Below are 24,037 nucleotides of genomic sequence, written 5' to 3' on the forward strand. Positions count from 1 at the left end.
AATGTGGGACTATTTGAAAAGACCTAATCTACGTTTGATAGGTGTACCTGAATGCGAGGAAGAGAATGAATCCAAGCTGGAAAATACTCTTCAGAATATTATCCCGGAAAACTTCCCAACCTAGCAAGGCAGGCAAATATTCAAGTCCAGGAAATACAGCGAACACCACAAAGATATTCCTCAAGAAGAGCAACCCCAAGGCACATAATCGTCAGATTCACCAGGGTCGAAATGAAGGAGAAAATACTAAGGGCAGCCAGAGAGAAAGGTCGGGTTACCCACAAAGGGAAGCCCATCAGAATCACAGCAGATCTCTCAGCAGAAACCCTACAAGCCAGAAGAGAGCGGGGACCAATATTCAACATCCTTAAAGAAAAGAACTTTCAACCCAGAATCTCCTATCCAGCCAAACTAAGCTTCATAAGTGAAGGAAAAATAAAATCCTTTGTGAACACGCAAGTACTCAGAGATTTCGTCACCAGCAGGCCAGCTTTACAAGAGCTCCTGAAAGAGGCTCTACACATGTAAAGGAACAACCAGTACCAGCCACTCCAAAAACATGCCAAATGGTAAAGAGAATCAACACAATGAAGAATCTGCATCAACTAATGGGCAAAACAGCCAGCTAGCACCAAAATGGCAGTAACAAATTCACACATAACAATATTAACCCTAAATGTAAATGGACTAAATGCCCCAATCAAAAGACACAGACTGGCAAATTGGATAAAAAGCCAAAACCGATTGGTGTGCTGTATCCAGGAAACCCATCTCACATGCAAGGATACACAAAGGCTCAAAATAAAGGGATGGAGGAAGATTTACCAACCAAATGGAGAGCAAAAAAAAAGCAGGAGTTGCAATTCTCATCTCTGATAAATTAGACTTTAAAGCAACAAAGATCAAAAGAGACAAAGAAGAACATTACATAATGGTAAAAGTATCAATGCAACAAGAAGAGCTAATGATCCTAAATATATACGCACCCAATACAGGAGTACCCAGATACATAAGGCAAGTTCTTAATGATTTACAAAGAGACTTAGACTCCCACACAATAATAGTGGGAGACTTTAACACCCCATTGTCAATATTAGACAGATCAACCAGACAGAAAATTAACAAGGACATCCAGGACTTGAACTCAGACCTGGACCAAGCAAACCTAATAGACATTCACAGAACTCTCCACCCCAAATCCACAGAATATACATTCTTCTCAGCACCACATCATACCTACTCTAAAATTGACCACATAATTGGGAGTAAATCACTCCTCAGCAAATGCAAAAGAACGGAAATCGTAACAAACAGTCTCTCAGACCACAGTGCAATCAAGTTAGAACTCAGAATTCAAAAACTAACTCAGAACCGCACAGTTTCATGGAAACTGAACAACTTGCTCTTGAATGTTGACTGGATAAACAATGAAATGAAGACAGAAATAAAGATGTTCTTCGAAACCAACGAGAATGAAGACACAACATACCAGAATCTCTGGGACACATTTAAAGCAGTCTCTAGAGGAAAATATATAGCAATAAGTGCCCACATGAGAAGCAAGGAGAGATCAAAAATTGACACCCTATTGTCAAAATTGAAAGAGCTAGAGGAGCAAGATCAAAAAACCTCAAAGTCTAGCAGAAGACAAGAAATAGCTAAGATCAGGGCAGAACTGAAGGAGATAGAGACACAAAACACCCTTCAAAAAATCAATAAATCCAGGAGCTGGTTTTTTGAAAAGATCAACAAAATAGACAGACCACTAGCCAGATTAATAAAACAGAAAAGAGAGAATAACCAAATTGATGCAATAAAAAACGATAAAGGGGATATCACCACAGATTCCATAGAAATTCAAACCATCACCAGAGATTATTACAAACAACTCTATGCACATAAACTAGTAAACCTGGAAGAAATGGATAAATTCCTGGACACTTGCCTCCTCCCAGGCCTAAACCAGGAAGAAGCCGAAACCCTGAACAGACCCATAACAAGGTCTGAAGTTGAGGCAGCAATTAAGAGCTTACCACCCAAAAAAAGCCCAGGTCCAGAGGGGTTCACAGCCGAATTCTACCAGACATACAAAGAGGAGCTGGTACCACTCCTTCTGAAACTATTCCAAACAATACAAAAAGAGGGAATTCTTCCCAAATCATTTTATGAGACCAACATCATCCTGATTCCAAAACCCGGCAGAGACTCAACAAGAAAAGAAAACTTCAGGCCAATATCCATGATGAACATAGATGCAAAAATCTTCAATAAAATACTGACAAGCCGATTGCAACAGCACATCGAAAAGCTTATCCACCATGATCAAGTAGGCTTCATCCCGGGGATGCAAGGCTGGTTCAACATATGCAAGTCTATAAATGTAATTTACCACATAAACAGAACCAAAGACAAAAACCACATGATTATCTCAATTGATGCAGAGAAGGCCTTTGACAAAAATCAACAGCCCTTTATGCTAAAAACGCTCAATAAGCTAGGTATTGACGGAACGTGTCTCAAAATAATACAAGCTATTTACGACAAACCAACAGCAAATATCATACTGAATGGGCAAAAACTGGAAGCATTCCCCTGGAAATGTGGCACCAGACAAGGATGCCCTCTCTCACCACTCCTGTTCAATATAGTAGTAGAAGTTCTAGCCAGAGCAATCAGGCAAGAAAAAGAAATAAAGGGTATTCAAATAGGAAAGGAGGAAGTCAAATTGTCTCTATTTGCAGACCACATGATTGTATATCTAGAAGACCCCATCGTCTCAGCCAAAAATCTCCTGAAACTGATAGGCAACTTCAGCAAAGTCTCAGGATACAAAATCAATGTGCAAAAATCACAAGCATGCCTATACACCAATAACAGACTTAAAGAGAGCCAAATCAAGAACGAACTGCCATTCACAATTGCCACAAAGAGAATAAAATACCTAGGAATACAACTAACAAGGAACATAAAGGACCTCTTCAAGGAGAACTACAAGCCACTGCTCAACAAAATAAGAGAGGACACAAACAGATGCAGAAACATTCCATGTTCATGGTTAGGAAGAATCAATATCGTGAAAATGGCCATACTGCCCAAAGTAATTTACACATTCAACGCTATCCCCATCAAGCTACCAATGACCTTCTTCACAGAACTGGAAAAAAACACCTTAAACTTCATATGGAACCAAAAGAGAGCCCGCATAGCCAAGTCAATTCTAAGCAGAAAGAACAAAGCGGGAGGCATCACACTACCGGACTTCAAACTATACTGCAAGGCTACAGTAATGAAAACAGCATGGTACTGGTACCAAAACAGAGATATAGACCAATGGAACAGAACAGAGGTCTCGGAGGCAACACAACATATCTACAACCATCTGATCTTTGACAAACCAGACAAAAACAAGCAATGGGGATAGAATTCCCTGTTTAATAAATGGTGTTGGGAAAACTGGGTAGCCATGTGCAGAAAACAGAAACTGGACCCCTTCCTGACACTTTACACTAAAATTAACTCCAGAAGGATTAAAGACTTAAACATAAGACCTAACACCATAAAAACCCTAGAAGAAAATCTAGGCAAAACCATTCAGGACATAGGTGTAGGCAAGGACTTCATGACCAAACCACCAAAAGCATTGACAACAAAAGTCAAAATAGACAAATGGGACCTAATCAAACTCCACAGCTTCTGCACAGCAAAAGAAACAGTCATTAGAGTGAATCGGCAACCAACAGGATGGGAAAAAATTTTTGCAGTTTACCCATCTGACAAAGGGCTGATATCCAGAATTTACAAAGAACTAAAACAGATTTACAAGAAAAAAACAAACAAGCTCATTCAAAAGTGGGCAAAGGATATGAACAGATACTTTACAAAAGAAGACATACATGAGGCCAACAAACATATGAAAAAATGCTCATCATCACTGGTCATCAGAGAAATGCAAATCAAAACAACATTGAGATACCATCTCACGCCAGTTAGAATGGCGATCATTAAAAAATCTGGAGACAACAGATGCTGGAGAGGATGTGGAGATATAGGAACACTTTTACACTGTTGGGGGGAGTGTAAATTAGTTCAACCATTGTGGAAGACAGTGTGGCGATTCTTCAAGGACCTGGAAATAGAAATTCCATTTGACCCAGCAATCCCATTACTGGGTATATATCTGAAGGATTATAAATCATTCTACTATAAGGACACGTGCACACGAATGTTCAATCCAGCACTGTTTACAATAGCAAAGACCTGGAACCAACTCAAATGCCCATCGATGATAGAATGGACAGGGAAAATGTGGCACATATACACCATGGAATATTATGCAGCCATCAAAAACGATGAGTTTGGGTCCTTTGTAGGGACATGGAAACCATCATTCTCAGCAAACTGACAGAAGATCAGAAGATCAAACACCGCATGTTCTCACTCATAGGCGGGTGTTGAACAATGAGAACACGTGGACACAGGGAGGGGAGTACTACACACTGGGGTCAGTTGGGGGGAAATTGGGGAGGGACGGTGGGGGGTGGGGAGCTGGGGAGAGATAGCAAGGGGAGAGATGCCAGATGTAGGTGATGGGGAGGAAGGCAGCAAATCACACTGCCACGTGTGTACCTATGCAACAATCTTGCATGCTCATCACATGTACCCCAAAACCTAAAATGCAATAAAATAAATGGAAAAAAAAAAAAGAAAGTGATCAATATGGAAAAAAGAGAAAATAGAATTTCACATTCTAATAATGCAATGTGAGCAATGGACATGACAGTCAAAGCCTCTGGTGGCTTTTAGTTTTTGAAACTTGCTACATTTATCAATGCTGCTGTTCCATAGCTTTATGATCTTGGTCCAGTGGGCTTGACAGAAACAGAACAGTGAATGAAAAGAGCAAGCGCTTACACTTGGATACATAGGATAGGTCATTTCTTTTGCAATCAATTATGGGTGGAATGAAATTAAGAGACTTGTTTTTCTTCTTACCGAAAAGAAGTGTTCTTTTCCTTCTGTTTTGGTAAAATTATTTGTGGGGTGGTTTGTCCAGCAGCAAAAGCAAAGGTACTGAAAATGGACTGAGGATAACGAAACTTCATCAGCTGTTTCTTAAAGATCTCTACTACTTCTGGACTGACTTCTTCATCAAATGCTACCTTAATCAACTAGAAGCAAAAGAGATTAAACATAAGAAGCATTAAGTATTTCTAGGCAACTTTCCCCCAAATGACAGAATATAATGATACAAAATGGCAAGACTTTGGAGGCTGAAGGGACTTTGGATAACATACAATTTTTTTTTTTTTTTTTTTTTGAGACAGAGTTTCGCTCTTATTGCCCAGGCTGGAGTGTAATGGCGCGATCTCGGCTCACTGCAACCTCCGCCTCCTGGGTTCAGGCAATTCTCCTGCCTCAGCCTCCTGAGTAGCTGGGATTACAGGCATGCGCCACCATGCCCAGCTGATTTTTTGTATTTTTAGTAGAGACGGGGTTTCACTATGTTGACCAGGATGGTCTCGATCTCTTGACCTCATGATCCACCTGCCTCGGCCTCCCAAAGTGCTGGTATTATAGGTGTGAGCCACCGCGCCCGGCCAACATACAATTTTTAAATTAAAATAATAATAATAATAAAAGCCTTAAAAAGGTTTACTTGCCATACATGGCTAGTTAGTAAGCAAAATCATTTATCTTCAAGTCAGTTTCTTTAAGACTATTTCATCTACAATGGGATAGGGAACTGTACTAGCAAACATGCTCTTCTCATTTTTCAACTGGTTGGTTCCAGATAGGGAATTTGGCCTAATAAAGTCTCTTCCTAACCAGATACAACAAATGTAGGAAGAAAAAAAATCCATTTGACGAGAATCTTAATCAGTACAGCTAGGGAATATTCGAGTGTGGAGTTCTTTGGTAGTTGGAAGTGTGAGGAAATCCCTAGGCAGCCAACAGTTTCAGGTGATGGGAGGTCTGGGGTCTAAAGGTCAGCAGCCTTACATTTCACACAATTAGCACAGGAGCCAGTAGGGGAGATCCTTGACTAGAAGGAATGAGGCAGGAAGTGGCATTCTTAAAAATCTGAGAAGTCATGAAGAATAGGAAAAGCAAATTATTACAAACTGAGAGTTTAAAAAAAAGAAAAACTAAGAAAAGGCCACTTCCTCCAGGGTCTGGTTTGCATCAGTAACTCTACTGGTTCTGATATAGTCACAAACCCCTGGAAAACCCCTTGCTTCATCAGGGGTATGCAACTGGTACCAACAGAACTTTAGCCCTAGCTGGCTGGGCACTGTGGCTCACGCCTGTAATCCCAGCACTTTGGGAGGCCAAGGCGGACAGATCACAAGGCTAAGAGATTAAGACCATCCTGGGCAACATGGTGAAACCCTGTCTCTAATAAAAAAATACAAAAATTAGCTGGGCGTGGTGGTGCGTGCCCGTAGTCCCAACTACTCAGGAAGCTGAGGCAGGAGAATCACAAGTACCCCACAAGGCGGAGGTTGCAGTGAGCCAGGATCAAGCCGCTGCACTCCAGCCTGATAACAGAGTGAAAAACAAAAACAAAAACAAATAAACAACAAAAAAAAGTTTAGCTCTAGCTATACTTTATACTTTCCACAGAACAGCCATAAGGAGTTTCCTTCTGAAATAGATGCTAAGACAAATGCTTTTTATCTGAAGGCTTCATCAAACAGGTATTAAGGCATAACTTGGCAGAGAATGAGAAACAACTGTATGTGTCTACATTTCTAAGATCACTCATTATTGAGTATCTGTTGGTACTCTGAGTTGGCAAAGGGGCTCCAGGAATTAAATCCAAGACTATTCACGAGTTTACTTAGTTAATGATTGCCCTCTCAGACACTCTGATCTTCCCCAACCTCGTCCTCTTAACTTCTGAGCACACGATCACAGAAAACGGCCACGGTATCATTCAATTTTTGAAAATGTCTGAATAATAAAATAATGGCTTCCTTTTTTAATACCTGAAAAGATGCTGACGTGATCTGCAGTCCTTCTTGCATATTCTGTTGCAGCTGGTTCTGCATGGTAATCTTCTTCTCCTTGGTGATGGAGGCAATGGGAAAGCTCCGCACAACTGTCTGCTCACCCACTGGAAACAGGACACAGTTTCAGCAACAACACTTTATAGCTCAGTAGTAGATTGCCTACTGCTCACTTAATCAGTCTCTGCTGGAGAAATGTATTTGAAGAGGACACTGCACAGGGATGCAGTGAAGGAAAGTGCCCTTCACTCCAGGAAACAATTGTGTCTCAGGAGGTGCAAGTGACTTACATTTCACACAATTAGGATAGGAGGCAATAGAAGGGATTCTTGACTAGAAGGAATAAGGCAAGAACTGGAATTCTTGGAAATTTGAGAAGTTAGAGACAAGTGACTTGCCACTCCTGAGACATAATCCTTTCCTGGAGTAAAGGAACTATGACAGCCAGCCTTCATTCTTTCTATCTCCTCAACCTACTGTGTGCTACACAAGATTTAAGTGCCACACTGGTTTAACACAACTTTATAAGAAGAGAGGTCTTATACAAAAGAAAAAGAAAAAAAAAAAAAAAAAAAAGAAAGAAAGTACTCCTGAAATACTGAAAACACATTCAAGATATTTAATGTAAGGATAAAGCAACAGAGAACAAGTATTTAAAGTTTGTTTCCTTATATGGTAAGAGGTGTTATACTATGTACACAAGCCTTGCATATACAAGCCTGGACTTAGGTCCAAGATTTTTAGTTTAACTATTAAAGCAAACATGGGAAAATATAAATAATTATTTATCAAGTACCTGAGGTTATGAAGATGAGAGTCTAGAAAAAAAGTAGCACACTCAAAACCTCCCTTGAAGAGCTTCCAGTTTCCCGTGGGAGGAAAGTCACATGCAGAATATAATAATACGTGGTTAGCTCCTAGGTTTGAGGGAACAGACTACAGGGATTTGAATATTGCAGAGAAGGATTTTTGCATGCTAGATGGATAGAAAATGATTTCTGAAAGAAGTGAGGGGGAAGGTAGGCTTTAAAAGAAGTGTAGAATCTGGATTTGCAGAAGGGAAAGGAAGAGCATTTTAGGCAGTGGTAGAGGAACATAACAGGAGTGGCAAAGAACAAGGCCTCTCAGCTAGTAAGCCAGGGTGGGGAGAGGGTTGAGAGATGTGAACTAGGTTCATCTTATTTAACAGTCCAGACATTTCTTCATTTATTATAATCAGAATCCTAATTCCCTGGATCTATCCATCTGTAATCTAGAATAATTCTGGCTATTTTTTTTACATCAAGCTCATATCCAGAGGCTAAGCAAAGTCAGGATGTACATAGGATTTAAGTTTTAGGATGCATTAAACACCTATGTTTCTATAACATATAAAATTGTAAGATTTCTATGTGTCATTAAAGGAGAAATTTTAAATTTGAAAAGGAAATAAGCAAATAAAAAGATTTTCTTTGATAAAAGTAATTTTCCTAATAAGTGAAATTAATCCAAAATTTGAAAGGAAAAAGCAAGATATGATATTTCTTTTTTTTTTTTTTTTTTTTTTTTTGAGATGGAGTCTCACTCTGTCTCCCAGACTGGAGTGCACTGGTGTGATGTCAGCTCATTGCAACCTCTGCATCCTGGATTCAAGTGACTCTCCTGCCTGAGCCTCCCAAGTAGCTGGGATTACAAGCATGTGCCACCACACCCAGCTAATTTTCTGTATTTTTAGTAGAGATGGGGTTTCACTGCGTTAGCCAGGATAGTCTTGATCTCCTGGCCTCATGATCTGCTGGCTTTGGCCTCCCAAAGTGCTGGGATCATAGGCGTGAGCCATCGTGCCTGGCAAATATATATATATATATTTTTTGAGACAGAGTTTTGTTCTTGTTGCCCAGGCTGGAGTGCAATGGCACTATCTTGGTTCACCACAACCTCTGCCTCCTGGGTTCAAGCGATTCTCCTGCCTCAGCCTCCCAAGTAGCTGGGATTACAAGCTTGCGCCACCACACCCGGCTAATTTTGTATTTTTGGTAGAGACGGGGTTTCTCCATGTTGGTCAAGCTTGTCTCGAACTCCTGTCCTCTGGTGATCCGCTTGCCTCAGCCTCCCAAAGTGCTGGGATTACAGGCGTGAGCCACTGCGCCCAGCACAATATATTTCACACTAAGCATTACTTTGTTTTCTTTAAAATAAATAAATTACAGCAATTTAAATGACCACATAAGTATCACATGTGTATGTGTCCAAAATGTATGTTTATGGCCATTAATCTCACAAAAGTCCTACCATAAAAATTATAAGTACTGTATAGCTTCTTTTAAAAGTACATTTGCTTTCTTTTTTTTTTTTTTTAAAATTTTCTAATTTTTATTTTTTTGAGTCAGAGTCTCACTCTGTTACCCAGGCTGGAGTGCAATGGTGTGATCTTGGCTCACTGCAACCTCCGCCTCCCAGGTTCAAGCGATTCTCCTGCCTCAGCCTCCCAAGTAGCTGGGACTACATGTGCCCACCACCACACCCAGCTAATTTTTATATTTTTAGTGGAGACAGGGTTTCACCATGTTAGCCAGGATGGTCTCGATCTCTTGATCCCATGATCCGCCCGCTTCGGCCTCCCAAAGTGCTGGAATTACAGGTGTGAGCCACTGCGCCTGGCCTACATTTGCTTTCAAATACAATTTATGTACAGTAATATGAAGGAGCTGGCTAAGACATTTTTTTCTCCTTTCACTTTTTCAAAATAAGCAGTACTATTCTTACAAATTCATCTTTTCTTATTTAATTTTATAAACTTTTTGCATATTATATGGTAAGCAGTCTTTTATGACTGATACACTAAGTCATCTTGATTCTATTCAACCTAGGAATAATGCAACTGTTAAGATTTAAAAGAGAATACATTTTATACATATGAATTCTGTTGTCCAACATATGCATAGCACAGAGTGCATACTCATCAAATGCTTCTAAATAAATAACTTCAGAGAAGAAAGGAACCTTAGTGATCATTTAGCCCAGTGGCTCTCAATCACAATCACTTGTGGGGCTAAAGAAATACACTGATGGCTGGGTCTCCCTATTTCTACTGCTTCAGATTCTAATTCAATTGTTTGAGGGTTGGGCCCAGAAACTGGTATTTTTTTTAAAGATTCCCAGATAATTCGAATATGCAGCCAATGTTAAGAACCAATGAATTATCACCAATGAAAGCCCAATCTCCCAATTTTATAAAAGAGGAAAATAAAGTCCAGAAAGGTTACGTGACTTACTTAAGTCACTGAGCTTTGACTTGGAGTTCTGTTGTTTTGCCCAAAGTCTTAATTATGTGCTTTTCCCATCAACAAGAGCATTTTACATACCGACAACAGTGAATTTAAGAAGATAATGCAGATTACTTCTGGTAGGGCATGCTATTCTTTTCTAATATAGAAGGTTATATTGAATAGTAGAAAATAGAAGTACAGGAGTTTAGCAAGTCAAGAGGAGTTGTCTCCTAAAAGGGAACTGGGGTTAATTGGAATGGAGTAAGAGGGAAGTGGGATTAGTTGGTGCTGGACAACTTTGTGATGCTTAGCATATCCTTCCGCAAAAAGGTTCACGTGTCTGCAAGACCTTAGTTTTACAGTTAACTGTAGCACTCCGAAAGCTGGGACAAACCAGCAGGGGATATATTCAGCAGTTAGATAGAGTGCATATCCCTAGGTTATAATACTCTGTCTCATGAAATTATAATTATTTCAGCAAATGAACCCTTGATTTATTGTTTAGAATATAATGCTTTGTTCTTCAAATAAAAATCTATGACCCAAATTATCATTAGCTTTGACCGACTAAAGTATTCTCCCAAAATACCCGTGTGGCAAAAAGCTTACTTTGGGTTTAAAATGATCTGCAAATCACTGTGCACAGATGGAATCAAAACCTCATGTACCACACAGATATCCATGTTCTGATGGCATACCTAACTGATCATGAGGAGTTCCTCTGAAGAGAATTCTGTATGTGGTGAGGAACAAGGCTCCTTCTGCTGGCAGGAGCTGAGGGCCTCCAAGAAGACCTCCAGTAGCTTCTTCTCTTCCATCAGGATCCAGCAAGACTCGAAGACCCTCACAGATAATTTCTTCTCCTGGCAGCAGAGCAGGTCTAAGAATCTTGGGCTTACAACAGAAAAAGGTTGACTGATTGGTTGACTGATTGATTTTTGGAGACAGGGTCTTGCTTTATTGCCCAGCCTAGAATACAGTAGTGTAATCATAGCTCACTGCAGCCTCAAACATCTGGGCTCAAAAGATCCTCTGACCTCAGCCTCCTGAGCAGCTGGGACTACATGCATGCACCAATATGCCTGGATGATTTTTAAATTTTTTTGTACAGATGGGGTCCTGCTACACTGCCCAGCCTGGTCTCAAACTCCTGGCCTCAAGCAATCCTCCTGCCCCAGACTCCCAATGGGTTAGGATTACAGGCATGTACCACCATACCTGACTAGAGAAAGTATTTTAAACACAACTTTTGTGGAGTTTCTAATACTTAGACCACAGTTATCTTTTCAGATATAGACCTAAAAAACTTAAGCCAGACTTCCCAGATAGTCACATGAGAAAGCTGATTTCGTAAGAGGCAGAAATGAAGTTTATACATCCAAATGTGAAAGGATTCTTTGCAGAACTGTGTAGAAGTAAAATCATTGGGAAATAGCTTAAATATCTGAAATATCCATTCAATGAAACCTTTTGTAACCTTTAAAAAATGACATAAATCTGTATGTGTTAACATAGAAAAGTATCTGGAACACATTGGTAAGTGAAAAAAGCAAGTCAGAAACCAGTATGTACATGATAATCCCATTTTTGGAAAAAGAAAAGGAATTTTAAGACTATGAACCAAACTGTTAAAGGCTACGGTATCATGGTAAAGGGTGAAGGTTGTAGAAGTATGGGGAGGACTGCAGAGGACTTTCACTTTGTACGTCTATTTCTTTTATGCTCAAACTTGTACAAAGAACATTATTACTTTTGAAAGTATCTGGACATTATTACTTTAGTTTCTGAAAAAAAATATGGATGAGCTTTTAACAAGACCTGTCCTTCTTGGCCACATAATGAACATTTACACAACTTAGGAAATGCTGACTCAGTAATCACATAATACATTCCTCTGAAGAGTTTAGGGCAAGGGGGAAAAAAAAAAAAAACCTCTCCTGAAAGTTTAATATGTTTATTTTTTACTAAGCAACAAAAACTATATAAATCAGTACTATCCTTTTTGCTGGCTCTAGGGAGTTTAGAGCTAAATGTAAAGCCAAAGTATAATGATCACTGTGTCTCAGGTTTTTGACAGAATTATATTTCCTATGTATCTAGCTTCTTCTCACTCCTTTTAACAAATTAACTAATTAATTTATTTATTTATGAGACTGGGTCTTGCTCTGTCAGCCAGGCTGGAGTGCAATGACACGATCTTGACTCACTGCAGCCTCAACCTCTGATCCTCTCACCTCAGCCTCGTGAGTATCTGCGACTATAGGCACACAACACCACGGTTGGCTAACTTTCAAATTATTTTTTATAGAGATGGGGTTTCACCATCTTGCCCAGGCTGGTCTCAAACTCCTGGGCTCAAGTCATCTGCCTGCCTCCGACTCCCAAAATGGGATGACAGGCATGAACCTTGGCTCTTGTCCTCAATTTGCTTTTAATAGTTCTGTTATATAGGCAAGAGGGACCTGAACCATAGTCTACTGGTGCCAGACTAACTACAAAATAATCATCTGAGAGCCTTGTTAAAATACACATTCCCAGGCCATGTCCTGGGGTACTCCAATTCAGGAGGCTGGGGTTGCATCCAGGACTCTGAATTTTTATTCCTAGATTTTTCCAGCTGCTTGGGAGGTATAGTCAGGGAACTTGGGGTTTTCATAATTGCCTTAAATCCTTTTTTTGGGGGGTGGGGGGTGGGGGAAGTAGGCACAGTATACAATCTTGGGTTGGGCTTAGAGGTTAGAAATGTTCCTAATTTATGCCCTGTCTATAAAAGTAGACTCAAGGAGAGGTTATCATTGCTCCTTTGTTGAATCCAAGGAAAGATTCTGTTCCTATTTCAGTATCCTTTTTATAAGGTTCTATATGACAAACTCCTCTGAAACTTTAATGTACCATTAAAACTGGAGCTGGTGTCTGTAAAACGTTAGGTGAACATACTTTCCTGGAACACAGCAGTCTATTTTTTTTTTTAGATGGAGTCTCAGTCTTGTTGCCCAGGCTGGAGTGCAATGGCGCAATCTTGGCTCACCACAACCTCTGCCTCTCAGGTTCAAGTGATTCTCTTGCCTCAGCCTCCCGAGTAGCTGAGATTACAGGCATGTACTACCACATCCAGCTAATTTTGTATTTTTAGTGGAGATGGGATTTCTCCATGTTGGTCAGGCTGGTCTCGAACTCCCAATCTCAGGTGATCCACCCACTTTGGCCTCCCAAAGTGCTGGAATTACAGGCATGAGCCACTGCACCCCACTCTATTGTTTGTTTTTAAGAAGAGATGCTATACCCTGAAAGCATGGAGTTTGAAATTATTACCTTCTGTATAGGTGGAAGTCTTCTGCTTTCTCGATGTACTGCTTCTAGGGTCTCAATGTGCATAGCTACAATTCCTAGGATGAGTCAGAGTATTCCAAATGAAAGAACATAGACAAGCAGAATAAAAACAAATTCTAGGTATTTTAGAATTAAAAATTAATTAAAGTTTAGTGGTTCCTCAGAAAAGTTAAAAAGAATTACCATTATGATCCATCAATTCTGCTTCTACGTATATGACCAAAAGAAATGAAAATAAGGACTCAAACAGATATTTATATGTGAATATTCATGTATTATTACTTATTATAGCCAAAAGGGAGGGAGAAACAACTCAAATGTCCATTAACAGATGAATGGATAAAATGTGAGATAGCTATACCATGGACAATTATTCAACCATAAAAAGGAATTTAATTCTGATACATGCCACAACATGTATGAACCTTGAAAACATTATGCTAAGTGAAATATGTCAAACACAAAGGTACAAATATTATCTAAATCAACTCATATATCTAGAAAAGGCAACTTTACAGAGACAGAAAATAGTAATTTTATATATATAATATATATTATATATATATAATATCTAGATATTATATGTATAAAATATCTAGATATTTAATATCTAGGACAGGCAACTTTACAGAGACAGAAAATTAGAAGTTACCAGGGGCTGGGGGATGGGGAAACAGGAGCTACTGCTTAATGGGTAGAGTGTTTGGGATGATAAAAAAGTTTTATAAATAGATAATAGTGATGGCTGCACAACACTGTAAATGTAATTAATGCCACTGAATTGTACACTTAGATTATTTTATGTTATATACGTAAATTTTACTACAGTTTAAAAACATTTAAAAAATAAATCAGAAAATAAGTAAATAGCATGGTTGAACTACATAGAAGACATGTATTGCCAGGTTTTATGCTGAAACTCAATAATCTCTAACATTCTGATTCTCTAATGTCTGAAAATTGATTACCTGGTATCATGCAATGAAGGCTCTTGATGTGATCCTGAGTAACTCCACTCTCTGTACAAACTTTGTCAATAAATCGGGTAATGAACCGCACAACAGAATTGGCAATGTCATTGTTCTCTGAATCTTCAAACCCACTCTCTGTATCATAGCTCTCAGCTACACTTCCTGCAATACTAAGTCAAGGAAAGAAATGATGGTCAGTACTCAAATGCAACAAATGACTACTATATAGTAATCAATTTACATAGTGATAGAAACATGCTCAAAGAGATACATACTCAAGTAGAAGGCTCACTTAACTCCATGATTCCTTGGTAAGTGACAGTGATAAAACACAATGTTCTACTTGTCTACATTTGGAAACTACTGTCAGGCATTATCCTTTGGACCCAGATTTCCTTCTGTAAGGAATACCTTTTATCACTCTCCCAAAAGGAACTCAGGAACCACAGAAAATAAAGCAAAAGAAGACTCTCATTTATTATAGACTATCTGGGCCTTCTAAAGCAACCTGTCCTCCCAAGTTAATTACTACATGGAGACAAAGTAACATGGCCATCTTTGGCAACTTGGCAACTGAGGAACATGTTCCCTGGAAGGCAAAGTAAGAGAATTTTTCTCAGCAACAAACATATTCTTCCATATGTAAGGACCAAATTGTCCTATGAACCCTTCTCTTGCCAGGATTTATCACTCCCTGAGTAAACTGCAACCCATTTGGCCACTTTGAAGCCAGCATTCTTCTATAGGTGATAAAATCATGCAAGAGAAAGGAACAAAATTGAAATGGAACAGATGTAAAAAGTCATTCTCTCCCCTTGTTGCTTATTCAGCTCTTACTATTCAACACATCAGATTGCTAATCAGGGAAAAGACGCATTTGTCTGTTCCTACTCACCTCTCTTTTCTGCAAAGCCAACCACTTTAGCTGAATCATCAGCGTTAGAGACTGTTAAAGCAAAGCTAAGCAAAGCATATGGCCACCAATATGCAGACTTTGAGATAGCATTGTCATCTATATTGATTATTATTTGTTTTTATTTATTTATTTTAGTGACAGGGTTTCACTCTGTCACCCAGGCTAGGGCGCAGTGACACTAGCTGTAATCTCAAACTCCTGGGCTCAAGAAATCCTCTTGCAGCAGTGATTCTCCAGCCTCAGCTTCCCAAGTGGCTCAGGTGTGTGACTACAGGTGTGTGCCAGCACACCTGGCTAATTTTCATTTTTCGTAGAGATGGGGTCTCATTATGTTGCCCAGGCTGGTCTTGAATTCCTGGCCTCAAGCAATCCTCCCACTTTGGCCTCTTAAAGTGCTGGGATTATAAGACAATCAGTCCCATGCCTGGCCTGATGACAACTTTAAAAGAAATATAAAATTCAGTTATTGCTTGTTATAATAGAGATGAACTTCACTGGCAATGGAGATAAAGCTGGGACAGCTAAGGAATATCTTACAAATCAAGCAGATAAGTCCTGTATTGATTAAGCAAAGTGTTGTGGAATTATGAGTAGTGAAAGAATGGGAAAGCATCATTACAGGAAGATTCTTTTGGCAGTAGAAAGAGGGATAAAAAAGGAAACAACTAACAGACTGTTAAAATTAGGGCTTGAAGTGATAAGGGCCAGACTATGTTGTTCCCATTAAGTATCCAGAGGATGAACTAGAAACTCAACATGGGCAGAGGTAAGAGATCTGCGCAGTTGACTGTATGGTGTGACATGCTGATTCCAAGTTGTCTAGCCTGGAAGACCAGAAACTCTGAGGTGTTCCTGACAAAAATGAAGTGCCTAGGATAACAAGATTAAAAGGTTGAGGCCAGAAATTTAGGCTTGCAGATGAGTTTTCCATAGAGTAAGAAGAGCTTGGCAGAGGAACTGAGAATGAGAAGAGGCGCTGCCTGAAGGAGTACGAGAAGAATTTATGAGAGCTAGAAGAACTACCAGGATGTTGCAGCACCCATCACTGAAGTCCTAAAAAGGATACAATTTTTAGAATTTACTGTTGATCAGTTCATTTATTCACTCATTTTATCATTTGTTGAATCAAATATTTATGGAGTATCTACTACATGCAAAGACACTAGTAATACAGCAATGGACAAAACTGACAAAGGAGACATAATAAGAAAGCACATGAAAATAAATCAGGTTGTAAAAAATGACATGGAAGAAAAATAATGCAAAGTAAGACAGGTAGAGGTATTATTAAGATGCAGAAGTCAGGAGGGCTTCTTGAGGCAAGTTGCATTTGAACAGAAACCTAAATAAAATGAGGAAGTGATTCTTGAACTGTTTGGGTAAGAATATTCCAGAATGAAAATACAAGTACAAAGTATCTGAGGCAGGAATATGCCTGGAGTGTCTGAGGATTAGCATGAGCAGGGAGGCCAGTTTGGTTGATAGAAGAGTGATAGGAAATAGGGGTGTCAGAGCAGTAGCCATAGGACAGACCCTGTTAGGCCTCATAGGCCATGGTAATCACTGGGTTTTAGTTTCAGTGGTATGAGAAGTCACCGGAGGGTAGAGAGGAAAGCATAGTTGAGGATATGACTATAAGACTGAGGAAAAGAAGGGCTGAGAAACAAATAGCCACTTTGGCAAGAAGGTGCTCACTAATTTTTTTGGAGTGATTTCTGTAAATTGTTTTGGCAGATAGTAACTGAACGGCTGGACCAGTAATGGGTGAGACGTTTGGAAAATTAGGTCATAAAAAAGAGGAGACTGTGGGAAGTGGTAAAGAATAGTATGATGAAGTAAATCTTTTATAGAGAAGAGCTGAGCAAGTCCAAAGGCGAGGAAAAATGGTTAACTTTTGAAATACGTACAGCAGTATTGCCCAAAATGCTTAATATTATCTGGCTCCAAGAAGAGACAGAGGAGGGTCTCTGTGTTCACATTTTGATACCTGTTTGTGACAATGCTGTTGCTTCCACTTTCCCAGTCACCTGGCGCTGATGTTCTTAGGAGCTTGTTTTTACTTGTGTCGAGTGGAACTAGCAAGTTCACCATGAGGTTTGCAAAGTGAATGGCCTGACTGAAGACAGTGCTTTCCTCATGTTGCACTAGCTCCTGCTGAGTTGACTTGCTCAGGGTAGGCCAAAGGCGTAGTTGCTCAGCTGCCAGGTCCATCGCTGTTTTCTCCTGATATTGGTCATCAGGAAGTTTATCCTAAAAAATAAAGCAACACAATCCAAAAGAAAACCATCACTTCAGATGAACTTAACAAACATGGATGTTTTAAATAATTATTCTGTTAAATACCTGTAACAGCAAAAAGGAAAACATAAAAAAAAATAACAATCACAAAACAAAACCTAGTCTTTTTTCCCTGATCCAACAGGCCTTGAGTGGAACTATGCGATAAACCTCAGGATGCAGCAGCAAAGCACCTTACAGCTTGTGAAGAGCTGGTACATCTATGGTCTCACTTATATCTAACCTAGGGCTGGCTCAGGGATAGAATTCTTTAGAATGGCTGCTGAAGAAGCAGTGACATGTGTTTGCCCTGTGAATGCTTCTGAGATGTATCAATATTAACATCACAGCTGCTTAAAAAACTATCAAAAGCACCCCAAAAGCCCAATAATTTCTGGAGTGCAATAATAATCAGCCTTTAAGGCTGCTTTAAGTTCAATTCATGAGGATGATAATTTCTAACACTTATTACTACATGCCAGGTACTCTTCAATGTACTTTATATAATATTAGACACTAAAATCTCATAATAATCATATCCATTTTACCAGTGAGGAAATAAGGCATAGTGAAGTAACACGACTTGCCTCAAACCAGAGAGCTGGTAAATGAGGTTTTAAAATTTCAGAGTATTTAAAACTACTGTTTTTTTTTTCTTGCCAAAAATAGAAATCTGAATACTCTTTCAAATTAAAATACTTTTTCTTGATTTTTAAATTTTTTTGAAATTTTTCATAAAAGTATTTTATGCTGATAAAACATAGAAAAACATATAGAATATTCCTAGAAGACTAGCTTTATTACTGGCATATTTCTGAATAGAACTACTAAGTTTTACATTTATAATTTATTTTGCAGTCAATTAACTTTGACATTCCTCCAGGGAAGTTAGTTGCATAGGGAAGTATGCCTGGTATTTTAGGCTTGTTCTTTCTATTCAATTTCCTATAATCATTTCCAGGAAATTCTTATTTATTAAACTAGATTAAAACAATCCTAGTGCTGAAGAACTGTGTTAAGATTGTTATTACGGAAAAACATAATGTCTGAAATCAACAGAAGAAAGATATCACAGGGCTCTCTAAATAAAACCCAAATACACTGGTAGGAAGTAGCCAGATTTTTTTCTTTTTTTTTTCGCCCTGGGAACATCTGGTTTCCTTAAAGTCAGAATCCTAACCCCACACAATTAGCGTTATTTTCTCCTCTCTTACCTTTTGCTTAAGGTGCGGGGGATGATTGTCTTCCTTGGCTGAGAGATAAAGGGAGCGAACCTGTTCTTGCACTGCATTGTAAAAGGTTGTCTCCCAAAACTGCTGATTTGTCCAAATGGGGTGGTCTTGCACACATGTGTAAGCAAACTGGCTGACTCCAGGGGCAAGTTTCTGTGAGAACACACAAAATACATCACCACAGTGCTGGCAGAATTTTAACGGTTCATAAGGTCACAGTGGCCACAGTTAATCATAGATGTGATCAAAGGATTTCTCTAAAGAATATCTTTTGGTAGTACAGGCTTAGCAATCAGCAACTTACTACTTTTTAACTGGCAACTGTGGGCTTGCTATTGAATCCTTGAGAGTCTCAGTCACTTAATCAAAATGGGTATTTTAGTAACAGCTAAAAATCAAAGCTGTTATTATATCAGAGAATATAGGAAAGAAGGTACTATAGATTTAGTGAAAATTATTACCATTAGGGCATATAATAAAATCCATCACAACATAAACATAAAACTCCACGTAATTTAAAATTTCTTCCTCTTGGGTTTAGGGTATTCTTTTTAAAGAGACAGCAATTGAAATATGAGTGAACCTACAGCTTGGCCTTATACACAGAATGAGGATACATCAAGAATTAGGGACTCAGGAGAACTGCACTCTTCCTACTGCTCATTCCAGCTCATTACCTCCCGAACAAAGCTGCTGCCTGGCCCACATACTCTCTAGAATACTGCCTTGGGCTTCAAGGGCGTTTTCTGGTAACCAAATTTGTGCAGGGGAAGATAAACAAAAACCAAACATCCTTCCTTCCTAGGACTTCCTGCTGGGCCTCAGAGTAAGAGTAAACTTAAGAGATGACTAACAACAGAGGGAAGGAAAATGAACTCTGCAGGCATTTAGAAGGCACTTCATACATATTTAAGTTTGTTTAGTTCCAAAGTCCCTGCACTTTTTACAACACCAAATTGTCTTCCAAAAGAATTGAAAGTAAATAAAAATAAATTAAATACCACATTAACTGCCAAATAGCACTTCTGTTTTTCCCTCACTTTATGATTTTGTTTCCCAAAGTAATATTCTGCCTTGAAACCTCTGAGAAAAGTCTATATAACATTGCATTTTAAATTTTAAAGATAATTTACATTGCCAAATTTCAGCTGGTGACTTGAGTCATTTTTCCATAACCACTGCTCTCACCTCTAAGAGTTAAGAACGTTTCAAATTTTTAAAAATTCCTTATTTTCAAAAAAAGAGTAGGTACCATTTTCAATAAACATTTTTTGGCCCATTTTATTCTTTGGAATTGAGTTCATCTATTTTCTGTGAGTAGAACTAAAGTTTCTGATAAGTTTTCTTTTGAAGCAATTTAATAAGGTGAGTCTCTTCTCTTGAAATGTTGGACACTGAAGATGATTACTAAGGTTATATATGTAACAATTACACAAGAAAAATTGGTTCATTTCTTAGTGACACATACCAGATATATAAGATATCTGGTAAAAACTATATGGTCAACATATGCTAATCTCCTTTTTGGTTTAGAGCCGGAATAGATACCATGCATACCACGAAATGTAGTACTTGTGTAGTTAGAAGCCAAATGGTTGTGATTTTTGCCTTGAAGAGTCTCTGTGTCCCACATGCCATGTGTAAGACCCTTTCAAGACAGGACTGTGTACGGCTGCTGAGGTAACTGGCTATAACCTCAATTCTCCATATTAAGTGGCTGTAAGTTATGGCTATGAAGCAAAAATCAAGAGTTCTCTGAGGGAAAGGTGCACAAGGCTCATTGTTGGATTTCATGATGCCTATCTGGTTATTTAAGAAACAGTTACTGTCCACCTATGGGAAATCATGAACAAAATGTGTGTGGTTTTGAGAATGCGTAAGCAGAAGCCACACACACTGAATCACAAGCTCCTTCTATACTCTGCAGGAAGACACTTGGGACATGGATTGCGCACTTTTTCCTCCTGTAAGGACTAACAATTACTTTAGTAGCATTGCACAAACCTATTTTGAGTTTTTTTTTTTTTTTTGAGACAGGGTCTGGCTTTGTCACCCAGGCTGGAGTGCAGTGGTACGATCATGGCTCACTGCAGCCTCAACCTCCCAGGCTCAAGTAATCCTCCCACCTCAGCCTTCCTAGTAGCTGGGACCACAGGTGTGTGCCACCATACCCAGCTAACTTTTGTACTTTTTTGTAGAGATGGGGTTTCACCATATTTCCCAGGCTGGCCTTAAACTCCTGGGCTCAAGTGATCTACCTGCCTCAGCCTTCCAAAGTGCTAGGATTATAGGTGTGAGCCACCATCATGAGCCTGAAAGAGATTTTAAAGGCACTAAATTCAAATGAGATAAAACTACAATTCTCAACTGCCTTTACCATGAGTACAATCAGGGCAGTACCATTTCTTACAAATGCAGCATAACATAATTAATAGCAGCTCTAAAAATTTTGGAGCCTTGAAATTATATTAATATAGATAAGCTCCAAAAAACTGAGCTCTTAACAAATCCTTATCAGATTCTAACAAAGTACTTTTAGGATAATCAATACACCAAAAAATTTATTAATTATAAATCTTTTATTAAAACTTAACAGAAAAAAAAAAACAGAGATGTACAGGAATCTGAGGGTGTAATGAAACTCCGCCTTCTCCTTCAGCATTTTTCTCACTGATGGTATATATTTGCTTTCCTTGGCACATCCGAGTTGACATTACAGGTTGAGCGTCTGTTCCATTATCTGAAATACTTGGGACCAGAAGTGTTTTAGATTTTGGAATATCTGCATTGTATTTACTGGTTGAGCATGCTAAATCCAAAAATCTGACATCTGAAATGCTCCAATGAACAGTTCTTCTGAGTATCATGCCAGCCAGCTAGAAGTTTAGAATTTTGGAGCATCTTGAATCTTCTTTTTTCTTTTTTTTGGAGACAGAGTCTTGCTCTGTCACTAGGCTCCAGGCTGGAGTGTAGTGGCACGATCTTGGTTCACTGCAACCTTCGCCTCCCAGGTTCAAGCAATTCTCCTGCCCCAGCCTCCCAGGTAGCTGGGATTACAGGGGTGCGCCACCTAAAGGCTCAGCTAATTTTTTTTGTATTTTTAGTAGAGACAGGGTTTCACCATGTTGGCCAGGATGGTCTTGATCTCTTGACCTCGTGATCCGCCCGCCTTGGCCTCCCAAAGTGCTGGGATTACAGGCTTGAGCCACTGCGCCTGGCCTTGAATTTTCTTTTTTCTTTTTGGACACAGGGTCTCACTCTGTCACCCAGGCTAATGACAATCATGGATCACTGCAGCCTAGAACTCCTGGGCTCAAGTGATCCTCCCACCTTAACCTCCTGAGTAGCTGGTACTACAGGCATGTACTGCCATGCCCGGCTAATTTTTAAAAACGTTTTTTGAGGCCAGGCGCCGTGGTGCATGCCTATAATCTCAGCACTTTGGGAGGCTGAGATAGCCAGATCATGAAGGTAAGGAGTTCGAGATCAGCCTGGCCAACATAGTGAAACTCCGTCTCTACTAAAAATACAAAAATTAGCTGGGTGTGGTGGCAGGTGCCTGTAATCCCAGCTACTTGGGAGGCTGAGGCAGGAGAGTCGCTTGAACCAGGGAGGCAGAGGTTGTAGTGAGCTGAGATCGTGCCACTGCACTCCAGCCTGGGTGACAGAGTAAGACTCAAAAAAATAAAACAAAACAAAAAAAATGCTTTTTGAGATAGAGGTTCACTATGTTGCCCAGGCTGGTCTTGAACTCCTGACCTCAAGCTACCCTCCCACTTTGGCCTTCCAAAACGCTGGGATATTATAGGAGTAAGTCACTAAGTGTGGGCCAAATTTTTGAATTACAGATATTCAGCCTGTATCTTCCTGTTTACTCACAAACTAAGAGTTGAATATGCAAAAACTAATCTAAATATTTTGAACAAAAGTGGGACTGTTTATGTTCCAAGTAAGAAAAATGGTGCAAGACAGAGTGATAGTGGCCCAAAGGGTCAGCACAGCCTCTTTACTAGGTGAGAATTACGGCAGGGTGAAGTGACTAAAGTACAAACACTTGGTGGCAAGACAGACACAAATGGCTATGGCATCTGTGCTGTGATAGTGGCAGTGGTTTTACTAAACAGAAAAAATAAGTGCCTGTAGATAAAACGATCTCCTAATACATGCGTTGGAAATCATTAATCCCAAAATACTTGAAACATTATTATTTTTCTAGACATGGAATTTACCTTTTTTCTTTGTGGTTTCTTGCTTTTTTGGTAAATCACAAGCAAGACGCACTGTGTCCCTTAGTGAGGATAGGCAGTGCCACTCCACTGATGGGCGCTCTCAGGACCAGCAGAGGGCAGTATCACTTTTTTCTGCCTAGACTCCATCATGGCTCATTGTCTAAATTGCTGGAGATTTCCTCACTAGCTCTGGTCCCCGGAGTATAAGCGTACCTAACTAACTGCACAATTCAGGGATGGTGCTAGCAAGCCCTTCTGTGATTCTGCCCTGGCCTGACCAAGTACAAATATTAAATCACTTTCATAATTAATTTTAGAGCATTTTCTGATGAAATTTGGAGTCTGTTTTGTTTAGTCTTAGAGACAAATAAAAAGGAAGACAGGAACAGGAAAAATGTATATCCAAAACCTGGCTTTATCAAATCTTAAACACATGTGCTTTGTCCTTCCCTCTCTCTTTTTTTAAACAAAGGACGTACAACACAGATTTGAAGTCCACTGTATACCTCTCCTGATTCTATTTCTTTCCTATCCTAGAGGTGACTGCTATCATGAATTAGGTATTACCATTCCCATTTTGTTTTTACCTGTATATGTCCATGAAGAATGTGTAAGTTACACTGCAGGTTTTATTCTATCCTTTATTGATGCTTCTCATGTATATAACTATTTATGTGATATCTAACAAAACTATAGAACTAATCAGGACAAAACACAACTGGCTTTTGTAAACATAAAACTCTGTTAGCAAGAGCAGAAAGAGAATGGCCTATAAGCAATGAGTATTTAGGGTATTATGTTCATTAGTCAGTGGGATTTACAGA

The 24,037-nt window shown here is 39.2% G+C and overlaps 1 protein-coding gene across 2 annotated transcripts in view; it reads right to left on the minus strand.

The window, feature by feature from the left end:
• SBF2 (SET binding factor 2) overlaps positions 1-24,037 on the minus strand; it is a 479,501-nt gene that overhangs the window by 68,868 nt on the left and 386,596 nt on the right. For both annotated transcript variants that reach the window (XM_032241013.1, XM_032241012.1), the window contains exons 18-24: positions 18,967-19,137; positions 17,463-17,725; positions 14,557-14,729; positions 13,571-13,644; positions 10,957-11,152; positions 6,990-7,117; positions 4,993-5,168 (exon numbers count right to left, since the gene is read on the minus strand). In XM_032241013.1, the coding sequence (XP_032096904.1) occupies positions 4,993-5,168; positions 6,990-7,117; positions 10,957-11,152; positions 13,571-13,644; positions 14,557-14,729; positions 17,463-17,725; positions 18,967-19,137 (1,181 nt within the window). The remainder of the gene's footprint in view (positions 1-4,992; positions 5,169-6,989; positions 7,118-10,956; positions 11,153-13,570; positions 13,645-14,556; positions 14,730-17,462; positions 17,726-18,966; positions 19,138-24,037) is intronic.

Source organism: Sapajus apella, unplaced genomic scaffold (assembly GCF_009761245.1).
Source record: "Sapajus apella isolate SASKATOON/1434 unplaced genomic scaffold, GSC_monkey_1.0 scaffold47, whole genome shotgun sequence".
In the NCBI taxonomy this organism is placed as follows: Eukaryota; Metazoa; Chordata; class Mammalia; order Primates; family Cebidae; genus Sapajus; species Sapajus apella.